The sequence below is a fragment of the Thermobia domestica genome, chromosome 12, assembly GCF_964235325.1.
Source record: "Thermobia domestica chromosome 12, izTheDome1.hap1.1, whole genome shotgun sequence".
NCBI classification, from domain to species: Eukaryota; Metazoa; Arthropoda; class Insecta; order Zygentoma; family Lepismatidae; genus Thermobia; species Thermobia domestica.
In genome coordinates, this window is record NC_137465.1 from 129,039,704 (window position 1) to 129,060,977 (window position 21,274).

Sequence of the window (21,274 nt, forward strand, 5' to 3'; positions counted from 1 at the left end):
ACAGTGACGCCAGCTCCCTCATCGTCTTCAAAAAAAGTACTGGCCAGTCACTTCTCCTGCCCAGAACCCACACCACACAGTCGTGCGTTGAGGATGCATCTTTTCTTCCACAGTCACTTGCGGATTTTCTGTACCCCAAATTCTGCAGTTCTGCTTATTGACGTAGCCACTGAGATGGAAGTGTGTCTCATCTGAGAAAATTATTCTTGTCGTGAAGTTCTGGTTCTCCGCGTGTCGAACCAATACCCATTGAGTAAATCGATGTCTCCATGATCTGTAGGCTTCAACTCTTGTGTAAGTTGAATGTTGTATGCATGCATTCTCAGATCTTTCGACAGGATTTCGTGCAGTGAACTTGGTGATAAATTCAATTATTGAGCTCGTCGGCGAACTGATTTCATGGGACTTACGGTCACACTGGCACGCACGACAGCAATGTTTTCTTCTGTTCGAACAGAACACGGCCTTCCAGTTTACTTAACATTTAACACTGACCTCGTAGTCTCAAACTTCAGGACCAACTTCCGAACTGATGATTCAGTAGGAGCAACATTGCGTCAAGTGTCACACGCAAATCTCAAACGGTTGCCATGTGACTTTTCCTTGTTTTTGTAATAACTTTTAATCACTTGGATGCGTTGCTTTGTTGTTAAACGCTTCATGCCGAAATAAACACCAACTAACAATGCTCACCACACAGACTACTAATAGGAAGGATAGGGGATAACAAACATGGTAAAACCACGGCTGCCAACCGTCATATAACAAAATGGTGCGAAATTCAAATTCGTCCTTATTTCCCGGGCACCCTCTAGAATCAGTAGAGGATGCATAAAGGACAATGGTAATAGCAGTGCAACTCTGTGAATATTACGTACGCTGGCCATGCCCTTAAGAAACCAATTGGATGCAGACCAGTGAGCCAGAGCTCAGTAGTGACCGAGTGTTGATGTAACATGAGTGTCTGAACGCTCGAATAATGGCTCGTCCTCGAATGCGGCAGCGATTTCAGATTTGCGGCTTAGATTGCGCAAGAAATGTGACATACTGCTATTCTGCAGATTAATCTTCCGTGCTGGTGGACTGTATGCAAGTCACAGTAATGCCAATATAGTATCAGTGGCTTAATTAAAAAAAGCAATAGAACAACGATGTACAGTATCCCAATGGCTGCATCATACTATGGACCGAGAGAATATACATGCTTTTGGATTGCCACATCTCGCAAACTGGCGCACAAATTCAACATTGTTTCGCAGAGAGCAACATCCCCACAAACAGCTGCCGTCGTTGGGAGAAGCGGCGCATATTTGAAAGGCTCTCTTTGGCCTTTCATCATAAGCTTATGCGGCTGTAAGGGTGCCACGAATATCTCAGGTGGAGACCTGAATAGCACATTTTCCTCTCGGACGATTTCAGTTTGTCAACTTTGATTTCTGGCGGAACAAGCAGGGCGACGCCTGCATTACGTGTCTCCTCACATCTAATATGCATTAACGTGCCTTTGACGAGTTAACAGCAGGTACGTCTATGATGTGTGATCCCTTTAATACAGATCCTGCATAGAGCCATTTTTCACAGAATATCACATGACTACATGTGGCACACAATGCCCTACACTTTTTGGATGTACACTATGCTCCACTGCTTCCTTGACTACCGCGTTCACCTGATTTCTTGCCGAGTGAACATGCTGGTTCATGATTGCACAATGCCTTACATACGAGAGATCTCCCTCAGGTACAGAATTAGCTTCGGCAACGTGTCACAGACTCACGGCTTGTCATATTAGAGAAGAACATTTAATTTCTCATCCTCTCTATGGCTCGTCATGTCGCAGCTGTTCTGGACGCCCGTAGACGGACCTACTACTTTACTTACCTCTAGGATGTTACAATACTGTTACACATTGCACGGAGCAGTAATTGTAATCGTGTCATACCTTTATCGGCCACATTTTCAGTCTCCTATTTCTTGTCCTTGATGTTTTATTTTTTTATGCGTAGCAGTTTTTGATACTTTAACGATAATATGTATGTGTTATAAAGGACAATGGTCCGTTACGTAAGATACCCTTTTTATTGATAGACAGGCCTGTACATTTATGCTGTTAAATGTTGTGGCCATACTTGTACATTAGACTGTTAAGATATAATAAGTGAAAACGCCATCTTAGAAGGATGTGCTTTTGAAATTACAGATAATAAATGATAAGTATTAAATAACTTCAGTGCCTTAACAGAATAAAAATAAATTTCTTGGACTAATTATCATAGAAAGTTCTGGTGTTAAATAAAGTAAGTTTAATCGAACTGGGCAGCAATAAATATTAAAATGTTTGTTTGTTGCAATACCTCTATTCGGTACTGACCCAAATCTTTAGCATTGGGAAATCAAGAAAGATCTAGAAAGGACTAACGGTGACAGAAGTCGATATGTTAGTACATTGGCCATAACCATCTTAATGGCCATATTTCTCCGTATAATGTTAACGCCAATAAGTAGTAGTAGCTGTAACTACAAATTTAAATCTACAGGGTGACAATTAATGAAGTATATGAAATAAAACCGTCATAATTTCTGAACGGTTCGCGTGATGACGTCCAAACTGCGTGGTTGAGCACAGGGCATGATGGGAATTCGTATGTGCATACGCATTGTGGAAATTCCTATAAGCCCACTTTCATTTGGATGGGTTCGTCAATAAGCAAAATTTTAACATTTGGGTGACTGAGAATCCGCATTTCGCAATGGAGAAGTCTCTCCACCCTGAACGGATGGCAGTGTGGTGTGCAATATCCAGCCATGGAATAATCAGTGTGATATTCCTTGACGGCACGGTGAGTACTGCACGATACGTGACGGTTTTGGAAAATGATTTCATACCTATTATCCAAAGAGACCCTGATTTCGACAAGATGTGGTACATGCAAGACGGAGCTCGACCCCTTCGACCATGAGAGTGTTTGACCTCCTGGAGGGATATTTTGGGGACCGCATTCTGGCTCTGGGGTACCATATTCCCCGGATCTCATCCAATGTGACTCATTTTTATATGGCTAGGTTAAGGACAAGGTGTACAGCAATATTACAGCAATAATTGCAAACCCATTGCCGAGCCGAAAACTGCCGTTAAGTTCATCGACAGCGTCGATGTTCCGACACTTCAGCGGGTCATGCTGAATTATTTTGTTCGCCTGCGTCAAAAAATCGCCAGAGATGACAGACATATCGAACATGTCATAACCTAAATCTGAATGTCTGTAGTGCCGTTCACATGTGCAATACAGTTTGTGAACTACGTAGTTTGTCACTATTTTCAGTTTTATTTCATATAGTTTATCAGCACCCTTCAGTATCATTTTATTATTTCACTATACAGTAAACTAATTTAAGTTTCTAATTGTTTACTATATCTAATTTCCATTTGTTACTGAAACATACTATCTCTACATGGATACTTCTTTTCGCTTCTAATACTACTTTTTATAATGTCATCTAAATAACTGAAATATTTAAATACTGATGTGATATTGATTTTAATTTCGTTTGTTTTTCTGTTGCACTGTAGGTTCGTAAACTGGTTTTCCTATCATTTGAGTAACTTCCAGTTTCGATGGAGCTGGGAAGATTGGGACTCGTGTTTACAGTTGGATATCGAGCATCCACGACCCAAATTCATTTGTGAAGTGCTTTTGAAATCCCTTAGGTGAGTATTAATGTTTTGAAAGGAAATATATTCTACTTTCAGATAATCGAATTGATTAAGGAATTCGCATCCCTTATTAGATTCGATCTTTTGATGTTACGAGCATACTTATAACAATGAAAAAGTCATAGATCATTTCAGAAATGTGATTTTATTTTTATAAAATAGCTGTAGGCTTATTGTGAATGAGTCAGAATTCAGCGCTCTTCTTCAGAATCGAAATCACGTCTTAAAGGTATAGAAGATTGCACGAAAACCAATATCTCCTTTCCAAAGAAATTTTGCTATAATAAAAATTTTCAATGGATTATGCATCTCAATGCATCAATGGATATATACTTTATATATAGTCCAGATTATTGGGCGCGTATAGCTATTTATATTTACTGAATAACAAGTAATGAACTGCTCCTTGGTTAGTATGTGTAAAAATAACTCCGTTGGACATTGTAGATACATGTCTCTCAATTGCTCTTGATCTGGATACGCAATGTGTTAAAAAATGTGTAACTATACTTAAAATGACTATATTTGAAACGGAGCAAATTACTGAGTTCTATGTGAAATTTAACTCTTTTGAATTTAAGGAAAAGTGGGAAATAATTATCTTTATTCGTTGTTAACCACATATTATATACCGTACTTACTCGAATATAAGCGCTCTTTAATATATATATTTTCAGAATTCGTTTAATATGCTGATATAAGCATTCCTGTACGACCCTCACAGAGTGTTAGATAATTCCGCTATCCATTCTAAAAAATACAAGCTTGGACTTCGACATGCAACGTTATGAACTGAAAAGATAGAACTTTGCGTTGTAAAAAAAAAAAAAAAAAAATTCAACTCGTTTTCCTTCTCCATTCGTAACGTTATGAATAATACAAAAGTGTCAATAACAGTGGTTTGCTTAACCGCAATTTTTATATATTTCATCATGTTGTAAAGTGTTTGTAATTTATCGCACATTTTTTGTAAAAATAAAGCTAGAAACAGCAACAATAAAGGAACTTTAAGAAAAAAGAACAACAATTGCACAACAACATACGATTATAGGCTCCCATCAAGAATTTTAGGCCAAAAATTTTGAAAAAAGGCGGCCCTTGTAGTCGAGTAAATACGATATTTATTAAAATGAAGATAAACTTTTTTTTTTTTTAATGCATTTAAGGGTGTACATGGAAAATTAAGGTTGAAATAGAAATAAATAATCAGTTTAATTTTTTTTAGATTGATTAGTATACCGGTATCGTAAAAGCAATAAATTTATGTAGGAAACCGACGGCGGAAATTGTGTATGTACGGTATGAATCGGTGCACTCATTACAAATAAAGAACATTTGCAAGACCTTTTTCCGCACCACCACTACATTGTTCTCCGAGAAAAATTGATTACATATTTGAGATAAAGTGGAAAAACGAGTACTCAATATATCTCTGTAAAAGGAGGGAAAAGGATCGTTTGATAAACCACTCTGTAATGAGACTTCATAGGGAAACGGAAGGTCATTGTGTTGCCTAATTTGAAACTACCAAAACCAAATCAAACGACCCATTTTGTGAGCCTAAGCCTGCTCCGACCGGCTGAACTATGTCCACGGAGCACGTGGCCAGTGCGCTACGACGCCCTGTCCCTAACAGGTGCATCAACAGCTCTCTAAACCTAGTGGCCGTCACGTCTTGTTTTCACGTGTCGTCTCAGTTTGCCTTACTACCCTGGATGGACGCCAAAAATGAGAAGCACCGGTCGGGAATTGAACCCGGGACTACACGAACATGAGTCCAACGCTCTAACCACTACACGATGCTGCTCCCCAATTTTAAACCATCAAGATAAGAATAACTTTTAAAAACGTAAAAACCAGGGAGGAATATTGGGGAACAACTTACAAACTACAAAAGTTAGTTTATTTGACTAACATTGACTATTGACAAGGTATAAGAAGACGAATATACCGTATATACTCGAATCTAAGATGCACTTTTTCTGCCAAAATTTCACGTATAAAATAGGGGATGCGTCTTGGTATCGCATACAAAACCACATACAAAGTGATGGTGAAAGTTTGTATTCAGACAGTGACAGTTCTTAAGCACGATATTCTCTGTTCATATTGTAGATAAGATTATAAGATAGTACCTTTGTTCCTTTTAATCTTGACATTTAAATGTTCAGTTTGAACAAATAAATCCGTACGATTTAATTTGTACTGTCAGATTCTGAGTTGCTTCATTGAATATCCAGGATGCGTCTTAAAATTGAATACAAGAAGTTGGCACAGCTTTTGACGTTTAGAAATGGGGTGAATCTTAGATTTGAGGGCGCCTTACATTCGAGTATATACGGAATGCACCACAAAAATGTTGACATGAGCATTAAACGCATTTGAGCATAAAATTAGACGCTAGTCTTAGAGCGTTCACAACATTTAAGCATAATAGACTTAATGGCATAAAGGAAACAGTAATATTGAAAGGAGGAAGGATTTTTTAAATAAAAACTAAGAATTCTAGCTCAAATCTTAAAAAGGACAATTGAAAAGGAACTGAATTCTTATAGTATGTGTTTTTGAGAAATGTAGGAGGTAAAATGAATATCCAATCACAATATATTGGAATATAATTTCGTCTGTAAAGGTAGTAGTATATTTATGTGTACATTTTTTATTTGTTTCGTTCGTAGGTTATCCTACCACCAAAGAATAAAAGACATAATGCCTGATGCGTATGAACGACTTGTGCCAGAAAAGCCAGAGCCCACGTACAAGTATGCAGCAGAAGGAGCAGGCAAGTACAAAGAACCAAACTAATACCTGATTCTTCTTCATTCCATTCACTGCCTTTATATATATATATATATATATATATATATATATATATATATATATATATATATATATATATATATATATATATATATATATATATATATATATATATATATATATATATATATATATATATATATATATATATATTTTTTTTTTCTTTTCAAAGTTGCTCGAAATACTGGTTGAAGATCGCATTTCATACTCCTGTATGCTACAACATGAACACCACTGATATATTATGAACAATAAGTTCCAGCAACTCTCCAGCCATGTATTTAACCAAAACAGTAAACGAAAGACAGACATCTATTTGAGGCGTTTCCAAAACTAAGGGCGAATTCATAAAGATTTGTTTCTTGAACATATACTCTGAACGGTCAAAATTTTGAAACTGGATTTTCCAAAGGAAAGTGAAATCCACAAACTATAAGATGTACATGTAGACAGGAGAACTGTTGCCACAGAACAGTTTGGTGGCCTTAAATGTAACATCCGAGCGAAGATTGCTCCTAACTTGTGTTGAGTTCGCTTTTTCTATTCGGAACGCCTCGTAATGTTGTTACGCTTGTACATGTACAAGGTTTATCCGGGAAGTAATGAAATTGGGTCCAGGATATAAAATTTATTGATCCTATTGGTACAACTTGTTAAAATTCTTCGAAGTACTCTTGGGCTATTGACATGCCGCTGCCAGCGTGATCTCCACGCAGCATACGCCTCCTGGAGATCAGCTTCCGACAACTACCTCAGAACATCCTCGTTGCTGCTTGGATGGCAAAACCTCGTCAAAACGGCAACTTTTCAAGCTCCATTTCAGCACGGGGAATTAGAAGTCTGCTGGGGTCATGTCGGGACTGTATAGTGGCTACGGGCGCATTATGGTGATGGTACTTTCAACATGTGGTGATCTCCGATCGGACCCGACTGACTTTATCTTGCAGACATTTGAGGACTTTCACATAATAGGTAGCGTTGACAGTCTTCCCTTGAGACATGAATTCTTTGTGTGTACCACGCTTTTCGTGTCAAATGAAACAATGAGTATTATCTTGATCCTGGACTTGGGTATCCCTGTCTTTTGGGGGCTTGGAGACTCTGTAGTGTACCACTCTGAGCTTTGGCGCTTGGTTTCAGGATCGTATTGGAACACTCATGTTTCGTCTCCTGTTATTACTTTGAAAAATTCATTTCACTCTCCACTTGCTCCAGCGTCTTTTTTCTCCACAAATTTTGCGAATATTCAAATTTTCACTAACAATTTCGTACACTACTATTTTGTGTAAATCAGTTCTTCGGCTATCATTCTTACTCAAATGATGGTCTTTGCTCAAGAGTTCTTTAGTTTTGGCGAAATTTTCGTCCACACGACTCGTCGAAAGCCGTCCAGAACGTTCATCATCCTCCATGTTTTCTCGTCCGTTCTTTAAATCTCCTTGCTAATGAAAAACCTGAGCTTTTGACAGGGCTTGGTCCTGATAGACCTCCTTAATCATGACGAACGTCTCTGAAGCGGTTTTTCCAAACTTGAAGCAAAATTAAATCGTTGCTCAAACAAACGCTGCATTTTGAGCTTCCAAAAATCTCGACGTTTTTTTATACACAGTTTACACAATAAGTGACTCTTATTCCATCAGGGCTCGGAAGCGACTGATTCAAGTACCCTTTATTAACTAAGACTTACCATCACATGTCTCGCTTGTGAATGTTGCACTGTTGACGACTGGAGCGCTATGCAGTGGCCAGTCTAATTATTTTCCAGACAAGCCCTTGTACAATACGAACGGAATAAAAGTTAATTAGTTGGTTGTTTTGGAATTTAGCGTCTTTTTTCACCACTGATGCTATATAAGACGGGTGTACAGCTTAACATGGAATTCAAAGCATATGAACTCACTCTCATAAAGGAATCAAGCCTTGGCCTCCTATACTGAAGGTGGTAACGCTAATCTTTTAGCCACAAAAGAGTTTTAATATGGAAGTTTTACTGGTTTCATCCAATTAAACCTAATAAAGCCCTAATCATGGGAAGAAGATCCAGTTCTGCATACATACATACATACATGCATACATAACATTGACTCATTTAGCGGGAAAATAAGATCAAGAAGCGAGAGAAGTTACAGCGTGGCAATATGATGTGAATCTGCTTCTTCGGTATGGAAGGTCCGGGTTCGATTTCCAGTGGGTATTTGTATAGTTCGATTCCATGTTAAGCTGTATGTTCACATCTACCCTTACATTCTCGGCATTTAAAAGGGGCGTTAAACTTCCAACCTAACACCAAGACGAAGGAAAAAGTGTTTCTTCTTCAAAAATTTTTCTTCAGATCATTATGTGTGTTAAATTATATTCTTAAAAGTTCTCTTAATAAGAAAACAACATTCTCCCTTAACCTTCACACTCAACAGGAGAAAAACATTCAATACTGACTTTCGTAAGTATTGAAAGTTTTCAGCGAATAGAAATAAAACATCAAAGAGGTAAGCCAATAGCTTTAAGAAAATAAAACAAAGTTTAAAATTAAATGAAGGTATACGTTTTTTTTTTTAATAAATAAATAAATTAAATAAATCTGCTGTATACCTTCTAAATTGGTTTTCACGAAGCTTTTGCAGCCTTTGGAAACAATACAGTCTCCAGCGTAGAAGTGTTGCCAGTTATTTAAGTAAAAATGTTTATATGTAATCTTGTGCTAAGAAATGAAACAATTGGAGGGAAGAAACAAGGATATTAAAAATTAAATGGCATAGGCTTGTGATAGCAGGACCGAGAGCCATTTTCTCTCGCTTGTAGTGGCAAATGCAAAGTTCAAGGGGAAGAGGTTCAACCTTCCGAGTTCTTATAATTTCAGGTGTGTATATCCATATTTCAGTAAGGTAAATGTTAATTTCTGCACAATATCATGCTGAAGAGGGGTTAAAACAGCATAAACCCTTCAGTACGCCGCTGCTCTTCTGAATCCTCAGACACATGCCACGTGGAAGAAGAGCAGAACGACACGTTAATCTTTTTCTACAGTGTAAATTACAGCCAATTGTGACCGGCCATTGTTCTTCGTCCTGTGTATATCAAAGAGTTAATGCTGATGATCCAAAATCTACAGTTTACCACAAATAAACTTTTTTTCATGTCTACTTCTGTTTCTGCTAGCTGTAAACCAACATAAAATGTTAAATTTAGAGCCACCCTTTCATGTTGGCTTAGTGGCCTAACTAGCAGATCTGAAGTTGGATGGATGGATTAGTTTAGCGTCTATTTCAACAGTGAGTCTCTATGAGGCGTGGACATACTGCCTAATGGGCGATCCGAGAATTTATTCATTATTTCGTTTGTTATGTGTAATAAAATATCCATAAAATATGCTCCGAATACTCGCGACTTATCCTTTCATTTGATATCCAACAAAAAATGTGAATTTGGTACAAACATTGCGGAAACAATGCCACGCATGGAGCTCATCAGCACTGAAAATAGATTCAGACACCTCGTCTTGCAATAACTTGCGTATTTACGGACCAATAAAGAGTCCCTGCTTAATCTTTTCTGTACTTAGACGCGGAAACTTCTGGCACAAGTATGCCAATGTATGTTCATTCCTGTTCATGGCCTTTACAAATGCCTTCATGGGTCCAAGTTTGATGTGCAATGGTAGCATAATGCTTTGTGGGTTCACCAGAGGTACATTTGATTTTTTTTTTTTTTCACCTGGCAACAAAGCTGTTTGTTGCGGCCATTTCTTTTGAGTGTAATGGACATTCTTGGCACGACTATCCCATTCACATATGTAACGACTGTACTTTGTATAGCCATCCTGTAGACCAAGCAAAATTGCGATTACCTTAAAATCATCACAAACTAACCACTTGTGTTCACGATATTTTATAAGATCCAGAACACGTTCCAACATGGGATAACTTTCTTTACCTAGGGGTGCATAAGCAACAGGGATTAATGCTGATATCTCCTTACTGTTGTACAGGAGCATAGCCTTAAGGCTTGTTTTGGAGGCGTCTATAAGCGGACTCCAATCTTCTAATTTGTACGGAATCTTCAGTTTTTGCATCAAACCTGGAACAACATTGCAAAATACTAACTCATCGGTGCAGCTGAAATATTTTGCAAGATCTTTTTGACGATCGCGTAGAGTTGATACCCTAACTGTATCATCCAGAAGGTTCCACTGTTGTAACCTAGATAATAAGAGCGCAGCTTTATTCTTTGGCAGTTCCAAATCTCTAATCAGGTCATGAAGCTCCGCTTGTATGAGTCGGTGTGGTTCAGGGTAGTTGGTTTTCGGCTCAAATGAAGGATCAGTGTCACTGGTATGTGGAGCAGGTTCACCTTCACTTTCATTCTCTGTATCACTTTCCGTCGGAATGGTAGCCGGGGGATCGGGAACAGGCAATCCTTCTCCATGGGCCACTGAACGAATGGCAGATGGTATCACTGGGTATTCGATCTTCCTCGTATTTATACCTTTCTTCAAGCAGGGTAGCATGCAAAAGTAGCAGTGTGTACTATGGTGTGTTGGTTCACGCCAAATGGCGGCCACAGCAAAGCGCACGAAACGTTCTTCCCTTGCATCCAGGCATTGAGAGTAGATGAACAACTCGTACAACAAACGTGGGAAGCCCATGATTTATCCTGGTCTCCAGCACGACACCCAAAGTATAGTAAATATGCTCTTCGCACTGCAGCAGTCAATGGCCGCTTCCTGGAACCACAAATCACGTCCGCACTATGTAGCACACACTGTCCACCGAATTTTTACAAACACGGGGCATTGCTACACTTTCCTTGAATTACTGACACTTCGCAATGAAAACAATATGTACAACAACGATAATGTCCACACTCACTACTTTCAAACTTCTGGTTCAGCAGTAACACAAACAGTCTGCCAAACTACTGCTTGAAGCACGCCACAAATACGATTAGAGACGTTAACTGGAGGTAGTTGCAACTTGCAATCATTGCCTCACTTGACTCTCGCGTGAGACGCTCGCACTAGCTGTTGATAACGTACAACGTTGCCAAGTCGAATATGCAGCAAATACTTGTCAAGAATGACACTTTGTACCGTGTAAAACAATACAGTAATTTCAAATCATGTACTTACAATGTTCCATAGCTTTATATGCAAAATATAAAACGCTAAATTACTCAGAAACCTGAGCCAGGAGAGAATTTTAATTGCGATTTTCGTGTTCTGTGGCCAAAAATCAATAAAGAATGCTACTTTCGTTTCTGTAAAAAATAAAAGTAAAAAATTGTGAACAGTGTAATTCTCTAAAATCTATATTTCTTCTTTTTCTTTCTTTCTCTTTCTTTTTAAACTGCCTTATCTTTCAGAATGAGTTTGGTAACCAAAAAGTTAAAGAAAACATTTCCAGAGTTAAAATTCAAGTCTACATTCAGCTACACTATAATGACCAGCTACACTCTTTCTGTAATGGGTAGAGTTAAAAAGAACAAATCATACATTTTTCATCTTTATTCGTGAGACGGATGAAACATACTGGGCAGTTGACCATCGTTCTTTTACAGAACTAATGAATTTTAATTATCCCACATTCAGCACTTTACCTGAATCTACCCATCACAAAATAGTGTACCGAAGGCTCCCCATCCTTCATTTCCATTACGAAAAAACTAACCTTCTGGAGTAGCCTTTCCCGCTCTGATCTATTGGCTAGCGCGCTTGCCTTTGATGCGCGTGATCCCGGGTCCGATTCCTGGTGGGAGAACACAAAAGCATTAAATTTTACAATGATTCTCTTTCATTAATCTCCCGTCTCCTTTAGCCCATGATATAACCGTGGAACGTTAAACTGTTGTTAATGTAATGTAATTTTATTTTATTTATTGTGCCTTGAAGCATCTTTCATCTTAACCAAAGAAATACCAATATCCCAGCTTTAATTCTTCTTATATTTGGCCACAGTTTTCAAAATTCCACTGCAAAAATAATTCACACTACATTTTGATTCCTCATACTCATTTATATCCGTAAATGCACCTGCAATCTACCTTCTGTCAAAAGAGCTTAGGAAATTCTTCTTTCGATTATCACCGACAATTATCGGTATTTTTTTTCAGCGCTTAAATTTCCCATTTGGCTGTCTTAGTAAACAACTTATGACCAAGAGTCATGGGACCACAAGATGAAAGTGGCCTGGTTCATTTTTCTCTTTTTTTTTTTTTTTTTTCTGAAGAAACTATTTTTAATATTAAAGAAAGTACACTTATGGTATGCATATCTATAATTATTCTAATATACGCAATTCTTAACTCTTGAGTTATTACCCTGAAGATCAAGAAAGATTTCAGTCTTTGGTAATATCATAGTGAAATAGTAAGTATTTTTTTGAGCACAATATTAAGGAGTGGAATAGACTCAGTAGTCTTTTGTCCAGTACACATGATCAAAATGTAACTCTGAAGAAAATCTAACAAGATGAGGGAAAGATATAAGACAGTGTTTGTCTTAAAAGTGAATTTTCGGGAAATTCGAAAGGCGCATTGTTAGGTAATTATGTTGAGTTCCATGTCTGAAGAAAAAACATGAAGATGAAACTGGGAAAAACATACTAAGAATTACTATATAACTTTTTTGCTTAGTGATTTTCTAGTGCAAAATATTGCTGATAAATAATCAGTGTTGAGTTCAATGCACTTTAGTCGAAAAAAAATGCATGTATGAAAAGTACAACTTCTACAGAGGTGCCTTGCAGAGCTAAACAATTATCGAAATAAATTTGAACTGAAAGAGGAGGCAAGCGTAGTAGCAAATAGCCGATTCATTCAGCCTGAGTTTTTTCATACTCTATGTAGGAAAATGCGACATCACTACAACAGAATTTCTCGAGATGAACGATTAAGGGATCGTGAAAGCTTCTTTCGCGTAAATGTGTTTTTCCGGGTGCTGTATATAATAAGTAAATGCAGTACTTTTTCAATAGTTTGATTGACATGATATCTAGCTTTAGTGTGGTGGAATCTTCATTACTACAGAATTTAAGTGACACTGATCCTCTACAGAAAGCTGGTGAATTTGCATAAGTACAACAGCACAGATATTTCTTCAACATTTTAACTGTGGGATCGGCGCTTAGTAATGAGTTCCCTAAAGTGATAATATTATTATCTCCTCTTATAGTAAACAATCACTTCGTTTCATCCAGTTTTCCAAGTATGTACAACTTCGATGTTGTTTCTGAACATTTCATGTCACAAGTGCGGTTGCATTTATTCTTCAAACTTAATAATAACAAATAGTGAGTTTCGGTTCACTGTGTGAAATTATAGTAAACTTCCAACTTATGGGAATTCAATACTCAAACTTTGAAGTAGTAGATCTGTAACTACTGGTTGCAATAGATTAATAAGATCAAAGATAGAACCTGTTCCTCGAACTCTAAATCCATAAAAAAAAAACTATTACTTGCTATGCCTTATTGTTTTTCTTCTGCATATAGCGATAAAGATTGAAACCGGAAATTAATTTGAATCACTTCCAAATTGGATAGGTGGTTAAGGGAGGAATAGAACGTATTCTTGGGAAGCTGAAACAATTACAAAAAAACTCTATGTCTATATTTCTTACCGTTTTTGCTCTACGAAAATCAGTATTAAAACCAGAAGAAAAGGTAAATTTACCGTAAAGTCACTTACGGTTTTGGTAGTATATTATAAAATCTAATCTTGGGAAGCTGAATCGATTGCAAGAAATTGCCTTTCAATATCTCTTGCCGTTTTTGCTCTACGGAAATCAGTAAGCAAAGAAAGATTGAAAATGTAAGACCGCCCAGTTAAAATATATATTAGGATTCTTAACTTACAAAATATTGCGTATGTTTCTAAAAATTGGAATTGCGAAAGTATCATCTATATATTTACTAAGTTAGACCGACGAAAATTAAAGAAAACTTGGTTAAGTTGGCCTGCGATGAGCTTCAATCTAAAACCTGCCGATTAGGTTTATGCTGCGACGACTCCATGATAATGAACAGGTTTATCACATTCTAAATATATTTACTATAGATAAGCGCTCCGTCCTATTACAGACATTTCATAAATCTGTAAACAGAAAGATAATCAGAGAACTCTGTCATGGCATTTATTCATCACCAGGGCCGCAAAGAGGAAAAGTTGTTTTAGTTAAAAACAACTGTTGTTAAAAACAGTTGTTTTAGTTGGTCTTTATTATTTCTATGTAGATACTAGTAGACAAGTTACTTATATTTCAAATTACATTTCTCAGGTATTGAAAGGTAAGATTTCTGTATGATATATTTACCTGAGGAGGGTTTATCAGCTACATTGTCATCATAAAATTCATACTTGTGTATTTCAATAACTTCTACTTCAATCCCCTCCTTTTTTTATTTTTTTAAATACACATTCAGCTGTTTTAAGAGCATGGGAAGTAAGTAGCAAAGGTAATAATTATTATATGTTTATCAGCATTCGTTTTCTTTTCTTTTTTATATATATTTTTTATTTTTATCTTGTACCTGACGAACAGACATATTCGAAAATGTTAATTTCTTGGATACTATTACATCAAGGACTGTGGTACTTGGGAGTAGTTACTTATGATGATAGTCTATGTTTCCATTAAGCGGCTTGTTAACTGCTGTACAACTTGCATTATACACAAGGGGAGAAAACAGTAACCTAAAAACAATTTGTGTGTATGTATGTATATATTTACACTGTGAACGGATATGTCAAAATTATAGGTTGTGTTTAGAACAGTATTTACTTGGAACTAAAGGTAATGCAGACGATTTGTTGTACTTGGAAATGTAGCATTGTAGTTCACCTACCACTGAAATATATACTGGAAACAAGATTCAGTTTCATCATCACAAAGTATTCATTGAACATAATGATTCTAGTTAAGAAATATTGCTGCTATTAGTACGTTTACCAGAGCGATGTCATAGTTTGTGAGTAAAAGGTACACAATGGTCAAAAAAACGTCCTTTTGAGGAAATCGTGTGTAAAGATTAGGACACTGTTTTCACTTTACTCCAGATCGGAAGAACCTAGTATTTAACTAGAAAGGATGGAATTCTCTGTTTTGCGTGTCTTGTTAGTGTTTTCTTCTCTTTTCCGTTGTATTTGGTCCTTGTCAGTCCTTAAAAATGAATATATGTATGTGTATAAAACTGCTTTTCCAACACATTTCCGATCAATGTTCGTAAGAGTCGCTTTTGAGTAGGAACCCTATATCAATCCCATTTCAGAATTTATATTGTATCAAGGAACTTCTATTCAAACACGAAGTGTATCATTGGAGCTGTTTGTATTGCTTTTACACTAACAACTGAGATTTCGAAATCGCGTTGTCATGGAGACATTTCTTGAGCAACTGTGGGTCAGGAATTGCTAGAAAAGTGGGTTTTATTTAATTCATTATGGCGTCTAGTAGAAATATTTACATTCACAATGGTTCCTGCAATTTTTCTCGTATTGTAATCACACCTTAAGTTCTCTCCTTTTGTACACAGCTTATGCGTTGATTTGTTATCGGTTGACAAGTTATTAAATGATTGCTCACATGATCTTATGCACTTCTTCAAGATTCTCGAAATATACCCTTATGACTTCTTTATATGCCTGCAGAGTATGAATTTCCTTTCTTGCAATCCTATCTTTACTCAAAAATAATTTTCCGGCCTCTAGTCTGTGTCTTATTTTATTTTTCGACGAGACGCCGTAGTCTGACACGTATTGTCTTCTAAACATGACCAATACATAATCATATTGTTTGTTCTCTATCATTGCCTTAATATATATATACGAGGGTGGTTCAATAATTATTGTCCCTGACCTATAAGCAGTATTATTTTTCCAAAAAGTCTCCTTGCATAGTAATGCACTTCTTCTACCTATGCTGTGAAGTCACTATGCCAGCTTCAAAGAAAGTCTTGGCTGAGCCGTGAGCCATTCCTCCACAGCTTCAATAACAGCTGCATTTGAGTGAAACTTCTTCCCCTTGAGATGCTCCTTCAACTTTGGGAACAAATGGAAGTCACTAGGGACGAGGTCGGGTGAGGTGGGAGGATGTTCCAACACATCAAAACCAGCAGCATGGATTGCGGCACCAGTAAGATGGCTTTTGTGGGCCGGAGCATTATCTTGGTGGAACAGTACTGTTCGCTGTAACATCCCGCGCCGTTTTTCCTTGAGTGCTTCGCGAAACTTAGGAATTAGGGCTGCATAATAGGCCCCCGTGATAGTGTGTCCAACCTCCAGGTAGTCAATAAGAAGCACACCCTTCGCATCCCAAAAAAATGTAGCCATAACCTTGTGTGCTGATGCATGCACGAACTTGCGTGGGAGAGGCGAACTACTGTGCCGCCACTCCATGCACTGTCGTTTGGACTCGGGATCATAGTGGTGGAGGCATGTCTCATCCACTGTCACAAATCTATCACAGAACTGTTTCAGGTCTTCCCCCATAACCTCCAAACCAGCCCTTGAACATCGAACTCTGTCTTTTTGATTTTCACGAGATAACATTTTGGATACCCATCGCGCTGACACCTTTCTGAATCCCAAGTGTTCATGCACAGTAGTTTCCACTGAGGCTACAGAGATGTGCATGATGTCTACTAACTGTTGCACCGTGATTCGTCTGTCTCCTCTAATCGTACCATGCACATCATCAATGTTTTCAAGGGTGCATGTTGTTGTTGGAGGACCAGCACCAGGGGCCTGTTGACAGCTTTCCCTGCCGCAACGGAAGTTACGGCACCAGTTCTTTACCACATGGTAGGAAGAAGCCCCATCACCCAACACACTGATCATGTCCTCATGAATCTCCTTTGGACTTAAGCCCTTTTTCTGGAGGTACTTGATGACAGTTCGTTGTTCGGTTTTCTCCATTTTTCAAGCTAGGTGCCACCTCTCACACCTGAAACGATAAAAAAGAATATTAATATAGCATCATCTATGGTTCTGAAGTTTAGCATATAGGCATCTAAGATATTAGACTACAATATCCCCCATCAGCCATCCCAGCTTAAGCATTTTAAATATATAGGGGACAATAATTATTGAACCTCCCTCGTATATATATCACACATTGTAAGGTTTTCCTACCTTAGACGTGTCATTCAGTCATAAAATGAACAGATTGTAAAGGGAAAGTTACATACTTTAAAAGAGGCTTGCTTCGAAAAATTGAAAATCTATATCCCAAGCGGATGCATCCCTCTCATTCAGTATCATCGACCACCTCTATTATCACGTTATTTGTTACTTGATGAATGAGATTTAAAGTTGTACCATAAGAAGAAAGAAAGAAAAAAAAAGAAAGAAAAGAATCTGTACATTGAATAATTTTATTAAAAGTGTTAGTACATGGATTTATGCATTATTAACTATTTACGTACATACTGCGAGAAAAGGATTATTGTACTTTATACTGCGTATTGTTAGACAATACATCTTAACAATAATTTTGTTTTCTGTACTTAATACCAAGCTTTCTTTTAAAATACTTAACTCTGTTAAATCAAGCATTTATTGATTAAATTGCTGGGCATAAAAATAGCAGTAAATTAACAATAGGCAATATTTTTAAAGATGGTATAGTTGTTACACTTCTTTAACTCGTATGCGTTTTATGCGTTTTTGTTTCTCCATTAATTGTTTGTTACTGTCTTAATTTATTACACTATTGGAATACGTATGTTAGAGTATAAGACACTGTTTTGCCCTCATTGTAAATGAGTACAAACATATTACACTTTCCGAAGTTTAAAGACAGTAATAATAATATGCAGAAACTGTCTTCGAGTCCAGTAAATTTCTAACTTAGTATAATTTACTTCACAGCTTTCTTAAATTTATTAACATGTCCTCGGCTGTAAGCATTAACACAATACAATCTTGCTTTTTCTAAAGAAATGAAAAACCATTTTATATTATACTGTTCCCACTTATCTTTCGTTGAATCCTTTAATAAACGTCTTTGCCTAATCATCTGACGAAGGTGTTTGAATATAGATATTTTAGAAGATCAGTTTAATCCTTTTCGGGAACAGTACATAAGTTTTTACGCAAAAAGTCCACTTCCATCATTACTCACCAGCAATTTGTACATTGAAGATAGTCCTTTTCTTTTTCTTTTTTCATGACGGGTCTGTGGTTCCATGCGTATATTCTGTTGTTGTATCCGTCCTCAGGATATTATGGGTACGAGCATGATTCACGAGAGCCATAGTAATTTGGTCCAGCTTCGTTGCAATTGTTGAAGTTGCTCCAGTAGAATAGCTGGTTGTGGGGTTTTGTATTGTTACTTGTTCTGTGGTGGTAGTGACAGGATCCAGTGAGCTGGCAGCTGTTGCTGTCGTGTCATATCTGTCTCCTATGAAATAAGAATAGATTTGCGGTACCTTTGCAGAGGAGATATTTGTTTGTAAAGCATAGGGGGAATTTGCATCAAATGTCGAGAAAGTGGTTATTTCAGGTTTGTCATACGTTGTAAAACTGGTAACGGGAGGAGTGGTAAAACGTGTTGTTGTGTACTGTGTCGTGCCTGTAGGAGTGGTAAAATGAGATATGTAATGCGTTGTAGGTAATGTTGTTGAATATGTAATGTTTTCTCTGGCGATTTGACGGCCTGTTGCTGCCAACGGCAGTGCAATATCAGATTTGACTTCTTGAGAACCAGTATGGGAATCACGGAGTACCTCTGCTGAGTATTTAGAATGATTGAACTCTGCTGGTCCGTGGTGGTGGTCATGATGAATCTGCCCAGTATATGTAGAGATGTTATGTATATCGGGCGATGCTTTTGCTGCAGGCATTGCAGCAGCAACATAAGGAATATTAGTATCCTCATTACCTTCGGATGGGGGTAGTTGTTCGTTTATAGAATTCGGGTAGGCTGAACCTGTCGGTGTTTTGTTTGTCGTAGGATTCGTTGACGGTGTGGACGAAATAATCTGATTACTTGAAGGTTTCTCAGTTGGTGAGGAGTGCGGTTTCTCTCTCGGAGATGGGGAGTCGTAAGGCATTAGAGTCACATATGTAACAGGAGGAGGCCGTTTTGGGGCATGGAATATGGGATCTGGCTCAGAGAAGTGATGGTAACGTATAGATGGCCTGAAATTGTGCGGTCTTGGTACCACATCTGAATAAAATAAAGGTCTGGAAGTAGGAAAGAAAGTTGGTGGAGGCCCTGAAGGATCAATGGTTGATCCTATTAACTGATTGTTATGCGGAGGAGGTCTTTTCTTTCTAAGATAAGATTCAATAACATCGCGATATATAGCTAAGAAACGAGGATCATATTCAGGACCATCATATACTGGTACACCTTTGTAGTGACTGCCCGGTCCTGGATCGTAGAAGCCAGGCGGAGGTGCTGGTTGTCCAAATTCGTCAAGGTTTTGATGTTGCTGTGCTGGAAGTAATGGTGGGTGTTGAGTATGTGGATGAGGTGTGAAAAATGGATCCGAAGCATATGGATTATCAGGGGCCGAGGAGAGTGAGTTAGATGCGGGTAGTACACTAAAGTGAAGCTCAAATCGTGGAAAACCAAAACCTGGACCACTGTGTCTAATTTTTCTTATCGTCCATATTGCTACAAAGCCATCGTGTGGAGAGGGAACACCACAAACACAATTACTGTGAGAGGCTGATGTTGAAGTGTTAGCGAGAAAATTTTTCCTTCTATTGGAATCAAGTATTCGGAATTCAAATCCATCACCTTTGCGAACGAGAACTCCTTTTGCAACAGTGCTTATATCTTGAGGACCACCAGTTACTCGTGAGTCTGCTTTTGAAGCATCTTCAGTAGCTGAAGTATCCTGTTCTTTTAACGGTGAAATGAACTCAGCTTCTGTTAGCCTTTCCCAAAGAAGTTTATCAGTGACGTCCTTTAAAGAAACATGAAGTTGTCCGCGATGAATACCCCCGTTTCTTCTCATACTTTGAAATACAGCCTTACGAAGGATGTGTTCCCACTTGGGAGGTATTTTTGATCGTAACATCCGATGACTAGTTGCTTCAGGAAAGTAAACGTGATGTCTTGTAATGCCAGCTGGAGTTGAATATTGCGAGATAGTTCCAACAATGGGCTGCCAAGTGCTCCGAGTATCCAGAGCATTTCTTAAATCATTGCCTGATACGGATTTTTTCGTTCTGTCTACACGAAACACAAGGCCTGGTTGTTCTCGTTCTCTAATTCGATCGTCATCGAGGGGGAGGATGAGTCGGAACATCCTGAAAGTTGAATTCGTACTTTGTGCTTCAAGCTCTGTCCCTTCATATTGAGTATCAGCTCTTCTCGTTGGGAATGCCACTCTCCCGGATCGCATGTTCCCCAAAAGACAGCAAGGAGGAATATCTCCCGTTATTACTCCATGGAATCTCTCCCTTTGGCAGTATCCTTGCATGCAGAAAAATAGCACCATCTGAAAATATAAAAGGTATACAGAAGGTCAGATAGATTATTGTTCATTAGTATATCAGAATAAACACAATTTTGGAACATTCATAATTTCAGTATATTTTTTTTCTGTATCAAAGTTTCCCATGAATATTGTTCATTTTATGAGAGTAACAAAATTTTATTGGTTTAAAAGAACCAGTACACCACGCAGTCTTCAATAAATTATGTAATACAATGAGTAAGGCGTATAATAAAACAAGTGAAACTACGGTAGACTTCCAAATTATGCGATAGTACATCCATAACTACTTGTTACG

General features: G+C 37.8%; 2 protein-coding genes across 2 annotated transcripts in view; one reads left to right on the plus strand and one right to left on the minus strand.

Moving 5' to 3' along the window:
- The window catches only part of Cbp80 (Nuclear cap-binding protein subunit 1), a 201,311-nt gene that overhangs the window by 39,406 nt on the left and 140,631 nt on the right, over positions 1 to 21,274 (plus strand). The window contains exons 10-11 of the mRNA XM_081734092.1: positions 3,572 to 3,709; positions 6,394 to 6,497. Coding sequence (XP_081590218.1) covers positions 3,572 to 3,709; positions 6,394 to 6,497 — 242 coding nt within the window. The remainder of the gene's footprint in view (positions 1 to 3,571; positions 3,710 to 6,393; positions 6,498 to 21,274) is intronic.
- Positions 18,672 to 21,274, minus strand: part of LOC145666643 (uncharacterized) — a 56,587-nt gene continuing 53,984 nt past the window's right edge. Inside the window, exon 2 of the mRNA XM_081734093.1 lies at positions 18,672 to 20,979. Within this exon, the coding sequence (XP_081590219.1) occupies positions 18,691 to 20,979 (2,289 nt within the window). The 3' untranslated portion in view covers positions 18,672 to 18,690. The remainder of the gene's footprint in view (positions 20,980 to 21,274) is intronic.